At 24.0% G+C, this 12,232-nt stretch overlaps 1 protein-coding gene across 1 annotated transcript; it reads left to right on the top strand.

Annotated features, from left to right (window-relative positions):
* The first annotated feature begins 3,703 nt into the window (after window positions 1–3,703).
* LOC124924863 (F-box protein At5g67140-like) lies at window positions 3,704–4,721 on the top strand. Its single transcript, XM_047464850.1, has 5 exons — window positions 3,704–3,792; window positions 3,878–4,024; window positions 4,106–4,241; window positions 4,339–4,428; window positions 4,500–4,721. The coding sequence occupies exons 1-5, from the start codon at window positions 3,704–3,706 to the stop codon at window positions 4,719–4,721; spliced, it is 684 nt and encodes a 227-aa protein (XP_047320806.1).
* Window positions 4,722–12,232: the final 7,511 nt, after the last annotated feature.

The raw sequence follows: 12,232 nt of genomic DNA, 5'->3' as shown, positions 1-12,232 counted from the left end.
ACCATAATATTATAATATCATTTAAATATTTTAATTGTAAATTAATTATAAAAATTCATTATTATAAATTTATGTTATATAAAAAATATCATATAAATGAATTAAATTATATAAATAAATTAATTAATAATTATATAAATAAATTTAATATAAAGTATAGGATAAAAATAAAAATATAAACAAATTAAAATATAAATAAATAAAACATATAAACAAATTAAAATATAAATAACTTATATAAATAAGTTTAATATATAAAATTAATTAAATAAAAGTAAGGACCGAAATGTAAATTAAAAAAATTATGTGTTCGTATACAGTATGAACGCATATATGCGTGTTTTGGAAAGAGAAAATTAGAAATTCCATTTTGAGTACACATATGCAGCTCGGTTGGAGGTGAAATCTATTTTTGGGTATGAGTATGTGTAAAATCTTGAAGAGATTTTAGTAGAAGAAGAACAAGCTAAAGAGAAAATAGGTTTCGGATGAAAAAGGAATTAGCAAAAGTAACAGATTCTAAGGGGTTGCCTCCCTTTTATATATGTCAAAAATATTACATTGGTCCCTATTGTTTTAACTAATATATAAACATAATATCTTGCTTTATAACATAGTAACAAACATATCAGTGTATCAATATATAAATTATAGTTAAACATAATTAAGTTACATACTCAATAACATAGGCATACCTATGCAAACATAAATCATAAATTTAACAGTATGCAACTCGGTTGGAGATGGTCTTAGAGACATTATTAATTCTCCTTGCTTTGATGGAAAAAAGAATGTGTCAAAAAATGACATGACGCAATCTAAATGACTGAGAAAATAAATTTTTTCGCTCTACTCTCTCCTTATATTTTTTTTCAGCCAATAATATAATGTCATAACATTTTCTCTGTATCATTCCTCTTAGAATTACATGGTTCCATTACAAACATGCCCAACCACCCCTTTGGACATGGTAAATTTATGGGTTTTGGGTACCCGAACCGGAATCGACTCGAACTGGATTCGAATTTGCCCCGAAAAAATCGGGTAATTAAGTACCCGAAATATCGGTTCAGAACTGATGGGTATTCGAACCCGAATCATATCCAATTTTTTAAAACTATGTTTTTTAGTCATTTAACTAATTTAATATATTTTTACTTTTTTAACATATTTTTATTATTTAAACATAATTTGAATTAATTTAACAAAAATTTAATATTTTAACTTAATTTAAAACATTTAATACATAAAAAAAAAACAATTTATATTAAGCTTTACAAAATTAATTGATAAAAAAATATAAAATGTTATATTAATTAAAATAAAATAAACAGTCATAAATTATAATATTAATTAAATAATAAAAATATAAATAATATTTATAAGAAAACTAATATTAATAATTAAAAACTAATTCTCTCTCTAATATATATATATTTTAGAAATGATTAGTGACATGTCAAAATTTAATTGATGAAATAATAATAATTTATTTTCTCTCTTCTCTTCTCTCTTTATTTTTTTATTTTTTTCAGTTGTGATATAATGAAACGTTATTTCCTCATAAGTTTCCTCCCAAGTTTTCTCCTCTGTCACTCTTTATTTTTTTTACATCCTCTTTTCTTCTTCATATCTTCTTTACTCTCTTATCTTTATTTTTGTAAGTCATTTTAACACACTCATTAATGATAAAAAAAATTATACATTTTTTATTAAGAAAACCAAAATACAAATAAAATTGGAACCAGAATTGGAATTGATTAAAAAAAAGTATAGACATATTTCAATAAAAACAAGATTGATTGAATTTCGGATATTTTTTCGGTTATTACAAAATTCATTAATATAATTAAAAATAATGATTTTATTATTTATTTGTTTAGATTTTTAACTGATTTTAGAATTTTCTAGGTTTTTAAATAAAAAAATATCTTTAGTTTTGTCCATGTCAATTGTTTTTATTTATATTTAAAGCTTTATTTTTCAGAATAATATCTAGTTAATTTTATATATTTAATAAAGAAGTAAACCAAGTTACAAAATATAATTAAAAATAAAATTTGAACCTTAATCGATTAAAAAAAAGGCTGAAGCTCAAAATAAATTAAAACTAATAATTATAGCATAATTTGATTTAATATCAAAATTATGGGGCAAACATTTATCTAAACTCAAATTAAATTATTATTTTAAAATGTTTGGAAAATATATGTAAAAATGAAATGAAAATAAAATATAAAAAGGTAAAAAATTAATGAAGAAATATATTTAGAAGGTTAAAATTTCAAACCAATATTTTTTTAGTAAGTTATTATTTTGAATATTTTGTTTTTGAATTTAGAAATTTATAATATCGAAGGGATATATTTTATTTTTTAAATCTATAAAGTTTATATGTTGAGCCGATACATTTTTTTTTAATAAAAATCGAAAATTAAAAAAAAAAATTAACACATGAGATATCCTAATTGGTTATGTTAAATTGAGATTAAATTACAATTTTATAGTTTTTTCAAATATAAGAATTGTGAAATTTTCATAGAAATGAAAATAAAATTGAAATTAGAATTCCAATGTCAATTCTAATTTCACTCAATAAACACACTACACCATTCGTGAATTTCTTCACATAAAATTAAATAATACAAAATTTTAAATTAAAAATTTGTTATAAGTACTAATTTTAGTAAATTGTTATAATAAATTTTATGCATGGTTATCATAAAATAATATTAAATTTAAAATGTCGAGCCGATATATTTTATTTTTTAAATTTATAAAGTTAACATGTTAAACCGATACTTTCTTTTTTTAATAAAAATTAAAATTTTAAAAAAATAATTAACACTCAACTATCATAATTAGTTATGTTAAATCGATATTTTAACAAAATATATAATATATATTAAAATTATATATATTATATAATATATATTAAAATTTTATTATATTTTTTTAAAACATATGAATTAAGATTAATTACAATTTTATAATTTTTCAAAACATAAGAATTGAATTACAATTCAATATCAATTCTCATTAAATTTAAAATTAGAATTCCAATATAAATTTTAATTTCACCCCCTTCAAATAAACCTTTACTGAATATCTTCACATAAGATTAAATAGTACAAAATTTTATAATAAAATTTTGTTAAAAGGATTTAGTAAATTGTTATAATAAATTTTATGTATGGAATATTATAAAATAGTATTAAATTTGATATTTAAAAAAAATAGATAATTAATATATCCAATGCACATGGCTTTAGAGAGATAACAAAAACAGAACAAACTGAAAAGTGTAAGAGTGAGCAAAGTGATATAGTTAATATGCAATTGGTTAACTTAAAATGTGGGTAATAGTGTATTTGTAAAAATAATTATAATATATTATAATAATTCTTACTTAAAACGTTTAAATTAGAGTGAAGTTAATAAATTAAAGTTAATAAATTATACGGTTAATACTAATTTCTAACTAGTATAAAAAAAATATATAAAAATTTAAGTTAAAATATAGCCACAAGTAAAAAAAAGCCAAGGAAAACCAGATTAGAAAATGATGTCGACATAATGTTGTTATTAAGAGTTCTGGATCCACCCCTCCCTACAAGTACATTATAGTTAATTGATGTTGTATTTCATCATCTTATTGAAGAGTCTTCAAGAATCTGGAGAAATTTATATTAATTAATTAATGATGAGAAAAGAAGCGGAAATTGATTGTCTCCACGTTGATATTCTTGCCCATATCTTCTTTCTCCTAGCCACTTTCAAAGATTCAGCGTTGTAAGCAAACAATCTCATATATTTATCCGTCTCTGTTTCTAATTTAAGTAATTAAGAAGGATGATTTTAATTAATTTGGATTCAGGGCAAGCGGCGTGTGTAAGAAATGGAAGCGTGTAGTGGAGCAGTCATTGGCCTGGAGAAGTCGCATGAGCTTTGCTAGTCTCAATATGGACGATGAATCCACTTCACGCCTCGTTCTTCAAGCATATAACCTCACGGAACTCGATATGTATAGTACTCGTCTTCATGTTTATAAATAAATTATTATTTGTAAAAATACTAAACTTGATATTTGGCTACTTATAATTAGCTCAAGGAGCAGATGGGGTTGTCAGATAAGTGACAATGGACTTTTCAAGATATCATGTGCAAAGTGTTTGAACAACTTGACCTCCATATCTTTGTGGGGTGTGACAGGCGTCACAGATGCAGGCGTTATTTGTCTGGTACTAATTAACTTATATCTTCATCTATTAATTCCTTTCAATTTAAATCATTAACAATTTTTGATATATTTGTAATCACAACAACAGATTTCAAGAGCTTAAGTCCTTACAACATCTTAACTTGGGAGGCACCTTTATAACAGATGACTCTCTTATTGCCATTTCAAATAGCTGTCCGCATTTGAAGGTATCTTTCATAAGTTGCATTTTATTTTATTGTATGTTGTTTGATAAATATTTTGATATTTGCTATTTCAGTCTATTGGACTTTGGAGTTGTAGACAAGTTAGCGAAGAAGGACTGATTATTCTTGTAAGAAAATGCCGAAAGCTCGAGTCCATGAATGTTTGGGGTACAAGAGTCCCTCGAGAATGCTTCAATGGTTTGGTTGCCATTAGTCCCACACTTGAGATTAAACAAAAAGGACTTCTCCTCAATATACAAAGGGCTCCATTTTCGACATTGCCTTCACATTTCTAATGTATTTATAGGTTCTCTCCTGCAGTTGGGCTTTTAGTTACCAAAATTGTTTTTTTTTTTTTTAATTTTAACTTATTATCAAATAAAAATTCACAATTTCATCTTGAACTATTAGTATTATGTTAAATCCTGGTATGTTTTATTTTAATTGTATGAACTGCATTTTTTTTTATTTATAAAATTAAGTAAGATAATATTTGTATTATTTAATATTTATGTAATGCATTTTATTTTAATATTTATATAACATATTTTATTTTAATATATAATATGTTGTAAAGGAATCCGTGAGAATAACGTAAATAATAAAAAAGATACGGATTTAACGTGGTTTATAAAGATAAAACTTGACAAAGTCTATTTAGAAGAGACTATTATTGAGAAAATTAATACAGAGATAATGATATAACAAATTAGGGTTATAAGTTATAACACATATTTATATGACACTCGATTCTCTAAAACTCCAATACAGAAACTCTAATAAATAGAGAATTAGGTCGGCCTATTAAGAAATCCCAACTATTCAAATATATTCAACAAATTTCCACATTGACTTGAATTCTCTCATATGTCTATGTGCATTAGTCAATGCCCAGATATCCCAAATACATTTGACATCGTCGGATGACCCATATGCATTCGTCAATGTCAAATGGCTCAAATGCTTTCGTCGATGCCGGATGACCCAAATGCATTCGTCAATGACAGATGACCCATATGCATTAGTCAATGTCGAATGACCCGAATGCATTTGTCAATGTCGAATGACCCAGAAGCATTCATGTCAGATGACCTAGATTAATTAGTCAATACCCAAATGTTCTCTCTCTCCAAACATTGTTGGAACTTTCTACGAGTAACCGATTTAGTGAACATATCAACATGATTGTCATTAATAATTCCTACATTTTTTATCTTTATCCTCTTCTCACTCGTTAGGAAATGATACCTCACCTCACGTCAATATTCTTAGTCCGTTCATGATGAATTTGATCATTGACTAAGCATATAGCACCCAGACTATAAGACAGTTGTATGATCCTCATGTAGGTCCAGATCACTAACTAGTCATTTCAGCCATATTCCCTCTTTAATAATTTTTGTTAATTCAATATACTTTATTTTTATTGTAGACAAAGTCATAATATGTTGACGAGTTGTCTTCCAACTAACTGAACCCTCAAAAGTAAATATATAACCATAGTATGTTGACGAGTTGTCTTCCAACTAACTGAACTCTCAAAAGTAAATATATAACCAGTCATACATCTTCAACTAATTAGAATCTAAATAATCAGTTATCAATATCACCTTCATGTATGAGACCAACATCAGATGTTCCCCATAAATACATAAATATTATCTTTACAATTTGTTAGTGCTCATTTCTTGGTTGTACCATAAATTTGATCACAACACTCACTGTTTGTGTCAGATCTGGTCTTATACAGACCATAGTATACATCAAACTCCCTACTGCTCTAGCATAAAGACTCGTGTCATATACTCATTCTCCTCATCTGTCTGAAAAGTAATAGAGAAGTAAGATGAATATTAGAAACACAAAGTGTGTTTGAAGACATCTCAAACCTTGACAACACTTTCTCAATGTAATCTTTCTATAATAAAAAAACCTTTTTCTAACTCCTATCTCTAACTTTAAGAATCTTCAATCTCAGAATTTTTTAAGTTGTTCTCAAATCCTTCGTCTCAAACTCATTTAGAAGATTTTTAGTATTTATGTATATATTTTATTTTAGAGAAATGATTGGAAAAAGAATTTGGAGGAGAGAATTGGGGTGGTATAATCTGATTGGCCTAGAAAATAACAAAATTGTCCACAGCGTGTAAAATGACAGGTCATTGTTTTTTTTTTTAATTTTATGCATTGTATGTAAAAGCAAAAGGAGGGTAGTGTCCTATGTTGGACATGCCCAACTCTGATTTTTTAATTCTTATATAATATAATATACTCTATAATATTATTATAGGGATATTAGTTATATATTTAATTAATAAATATATATTTTAAATAAATTAATATATTTTTTTTATTAACATTATAATATACATTTTTATATTTAATTATAAAAATGTTTTTAATATTATAATATATTTTAAATTATAAAAATATTTTATATTTTATTATAATATAAAAATATTAGTTATATGTTTCACAATTCAATAATATCCGTCCAAATGTTTAAAATTTTATGTATTTTATTGTACTTGTAATGTTTTTAATATTATAATATGTTTTAAATTATAAAAATATTTTATATTTTATTATTTTTAAAAATGTAATTTTATAATAATTTTATGATACTTAAAATAGTATCAAATAAAAATAATATTTAATTATTTAGAGAGAAGGCGGAATATTGATTTGACAAAATAAATGGAAAGATGTATTGTGCGTTGGACATGCTCTTATCATTTTTCCATCTAGTAATATATTGACACATCATTTCCTCTGTCACTCCTCTTTATTTTAAGCTGTTTGAATGATATTTTTATTTTAGTTTAGAATATTTATTTGGATTATTTAATTTAATATGTTTAATTTTAATTATATATATTATATTTATAAAATTAATTAAATATAAAATATTTGTGTTATTTTAATATTTATGTATATATTTTATTTTAATATTTATATAAAATATTTTATTTTAATATATGATATTTATAATTTATTTTAATTAAATATTATTAACTTTAATTAATTATATATATATTATTTATAAAACCAAATAATAAATGAATTTAGAGATAAAAATATGTAATTAATAAGTTAATTAATGAATTTAAAAAAGGAAATTAAGTATATGTAATTAATAAGTTAATTAATGAATTTAAAAAAGGAAATTAAGTATTTTAAGAACTATGTAGTCTGGGCTGTTCTGAACATAGAAAATGAAATAATTAGATATACAACATTTTTATATTAATATTAATATTTTATTTTATAAAAATAAGTATATCAAATTTTTATCTGACAAATGGATTAATGGATAAAAGCGAACTATTCTCTGAAATTTTATATTTTTTTTTTCATTTATTTTATATTTTTTTCATATATTTTAATACTAATACATTTTAGTATGTGAAAATCTAGTATTAGGAGATATATACTGTTTTATATTATATTATATTATGATCTATATTATATTATGATCGCAACAACTTAATTAATACAATTTATTTATAATATTTTTGAACTTTCCTTCTTCAAATATTAATTCAATCTAACCATTAGAGAGGACATATTTATATAAAAAAAAATGTTAGTGTAGATTTTAATCCAAAATAATTATAAATTAAATTTATTTAATTACCATTTAAAAGGAAAACAATTATTATGTAATCTGTAGTTATTTTGTCCAAAGGAAAAATAAAAACCATTTATTAATTTTTTGAAATAATAATGGTTTTAAGATCAAACCCATTTATTATTACTTTTGACCCAATTCTTTCACTTTTTCTCATCTAAGTAAAGATAGAATAATTAAAAAAAAGAAGAAGAATAATACTATTATTTAATTTCTTGTATTAAATTTACTGTTCAAACTGAAAGTTATTTCTTTTAATAATAAAATTTAGATTTCACTCAAATGTAGGGTAGGTGGCAACCAAATACTGCTTGAATGTGTGGGGGAGTCAATCCAATCTTATGTGTGTAAAGCTAAAGAGACTTAAAATGGTTTTAAAAAATGAATGATAAAAAATGTCGACCCTATGATAATACTAACTTTCAACATTTAAAAAAAAAAAAAAGTGGCAGTTGGTTTTAACTCATTTTGTGGCTTGAATCATCCTCCTTATCCTAAATCGTGGGCAGTTGAAATCACATTAATTATTGTTTTTTTTTTTTTTTAAATATTAAGTTTTGAAGAGAAGTTCGGTTGAAGTCACAAGGCCCTTCTTACCACCTTTAATTAAGCATTCTCTAATAAATAGTTAGTTAATATATTATATATGTTTAGTTGAATCAATTAATTTTGTTTGACAAACTTTAGTATTTCGGTTGGTGTTAATCAGATTTGCACACATGTTATGATTTTTTTTATTTAATTATTTAAATTGATGATGCTTATAATCTCAAAGAAAGATGATATAATGTTTTTCTTTTGTTAGCTTAGAGTTCAACATTTTTTAATTGTCATTCTTTTGTATTTAATGAATTTTCTCAAAATACTTAACTTTGTTATTTTCAGGTTAATAATCCTTATCAACAAAAAAAAATACTTTAAAATCAATGAACAAGTACAATAATGTCCAAATTAATCACTCTGAGGTGAGACAACCAATGTAATTGCATAGAACTCCCATTTTTATAGGACCTCCATTTTTTATATTTAATAATATTATATTATTAAATATTATTTTTTCTTCTTTTTTCTCCTTTAATATTAAATATATATTATAAAAATAATTTTTTTATCTTTTTGTAGTCTCCGTATTATAATATATTAATTATTTATATTTTATATTATTAATTTATTTTTTTATTATTATTATTTTGGGACCCCCAAAATTTAAACTTGCACAGTGCTAGTAAAGTTTAAAATAAGAAAATTACTCTACGGATGTCAAGAGACTATTGAAAATGATTAATATCAAATACTTTCAAAATAAAATTCAATTGATAGAAAAAAATTAAATAAATATCTAATAATACTTTATCATCAATTCAACCTTCAACAAATTACAAGTTATAATTATTCATACAACACAAATATTTATAATAACCATTTCTTTATTTTCACACAACATTGTAATTGTTTCAAACAAAAGATGTTGCTTTGCAGATCGGACAAGAGTTCTTTTGCATCAACCATGTTTTGATGCATTCAAAGTGAAAAATGTGATTACAGTTTAAGCTGCTTACATTCTCCCCAGATATGTATTCTTCCTGAAAAAATACAAACTCAAGTTAGATTGTTTTCTTAACATACCATGCTATAAAAATTAAATGCAGAGTTTAATCAATTTAAATATTTTTTATTTTTTTTCTAAGATAATCAAAATAAATTTAAAATATTAGCGAAAACAATGAAGTTACAAATTTTTATAATAATTAACGTCTAAATAAATAACAAGTTGTGAATAAAAATGAATCATTCTTTTGCATCAACAACTAACTTAAGTTAAAATTATATTAGTTAAAAGAAATTGACACTACAATCATTTTGTGTAAGACAAATAAAGATGTTTCAAAGATGGTTAAAAAAACAAAATTTACCTGACAGATACAACACACTTGACCTTCGTCAAGTCCAAATTCTTCGGGAGAATATTTAGAACATTTTAGTTGCGTCATAATTGCGTCTTCACTCAATCCCATATAGGCAATTCCAGCATGTTCTTGCAAGGCCAACAGTTCCTAGTTCATGGTAAAACATTTTATGATAAGCATATTAATTACAGATTAAACATATGAACACAAATAAGTATTACCTCATAAGACATTATGTCTATGTTTGGTATCTCTTCTTCTTCTTCGAATGCATTGTCCTAATAAATCATTCACTAAATATTATATTCGAAACAACCCAACATAATTTTAGCAAAAATTATCCAATAATGAACAAACTTTAGTAAACATTGCATTCTAAAAAACTAAATTTTAATTAAGTTACAGAAAGATCACCCCAGAAGTATACGATTCTAAGAAAAGCTCAAAGTTTTCTTCTAGCCAGTTGAGTTGTTCCTAAAACACATTGCAAAGTCAAAAGAAACTTAGAGATGTAAAAATATAAGTAAATTTTGTAGCACTCCACACAAATAAAAAAATTACTTACCATTCGAGCTCTTCTTTCCTCTTCTTCGGTTACATACAAGTCTGGTTTTTATTGTAAGTATGGGGGTTAATATAGCTTGTACTCTCTAATATGCTTTTTGTAAAGTTAAAAAATAATGTCATAAATGACTTTTTCAATTAAAATATTTAATAATAATTCTTATCTCCAATTTAATGTTTGTTTATCTCTTATACTTTATTATAAATGTTGGTAATCTCTAGAGAGATTTTATCAATCTGATTCTTCTAAATAAAATAATGAGATAATTGAACTTGCCTAATACTCAATAAATTCATAACTTGTATAAATGACTAAAAATACCATATATATTTTTAACAAATACAATATAATTATTAACTTAGATTGCTTTTATGTGTATTTCGAGAATTCATACCTTATGGAGGCCCAAACATAGAGTTCTAGTTCGGGACTTTGAATGTCAAAACAAAAAAAAACAAATGAGATCATTCGTCACATTTTCGGATGAGTGATATTTGTTTGGGCATTGTGATTCTATTTGTGGTTGAGAAGCTTGTTCTAGTCGAAAATAATTAATGCATGTGTACAATATTAAATTCACATTATGAGTTGCAGTCATTTAACAAGGATTGTAATGTGTTTTGTCGTAATCTTGACGTTTACAACAATTATAATGAATGAGTTATCCTTATATATAATTTTATTTTGAGTTATCCTTACCTATACACAATTTTCTTTTGTCCTTCTTTGTTCAATTGTCTATCTAATTTGAACATTATTTTACTTAATTCTGTGATTTTTGAGTAGAATATATTTATTTTACAATAATATTTTTGTAAAAAAATATTATTAACCATAGCCATTATCTTTGCAATTATTTATATATCATTGTTTTTTATCCTTACAAGTTGTTTAGTTGAATTGATTTTTGTCGTTAGTTTTGTCGTATCCTTGTATTGAGTTTTATCGTATCTTTGTATATATAAACTATTTTGTCTCTCTTTTTCAGATCGTGCATATAGAAGACTTATTTAAGCATTATTTTACTTTTAATACTATTTATTTTCAAAAACGAAAGAGGTAACATTAATCAAGCTATTCTTTGTAAATATTATATGTTAATTTTGGAAAGTGATTTTTAAATCTCTTCTCCTTGAAAAACTTAATCAAGTTAGAAATATAGTGATCCCTATAATTAGGGGTGAGCAAAAAGGTAAACTCAACCCGTATTACTCAACCCAAATTAAATTTACTCAACCCATAATTCAATCCATATTATTTACTAATATGGGTTGGGTATGAGTTGGGTTGAGTATAGGTTAGGTAACCCAAATTATTTTATTTTTATTTTTCATTTAACATGTAACTCATTTAATATATTTTTAATCGTTTAACACGTTTTCCATATTTTTCACGTTTTTGACAAGTTTTGAAATATTTAACACGTTTTCACGTTTTGACATGTTTAATACGTTTTTTCACACATATAACATGTTTTTGATACGTTTAACACGTTTTTGGCACGTTTAACACATTTTGACAGGTTGAACACGTTTTTTTTATGTTTTTAGCATGTTTAACACGTTTTTAACATGTTTAACACGTTTGACATGTTTTTCACGATTATGACACATTTAACATATTTTGACACGTTTTCACGTTTTTAACACGTTTAACATGTTTTTCATATTTTTGACACACTTAACACGTTTTCACACATTTTTG

The sequence above is a fragment of the Impatiens glandulifera genome, chromosome 2 (genome assembly GCF_907164915.1).
Source record: "Impatiens glandulifera chromosome 2, dImpGla2.1, whole genome shotgun sequence".
Classification (NCBI taxonomy): domain Eukaryota; kingdom Viridiplantae; phylum Streptophyta; class Magnoliopsida; order Ericales; family Balsaminaceae; genus Impatiens; species Impatiens glandulifera.
The sequence above is the reverse complement of the archived record's forward strand: the minus strand, read 5'-3'. Positions and strand labels throughout refer to the sequence as shown.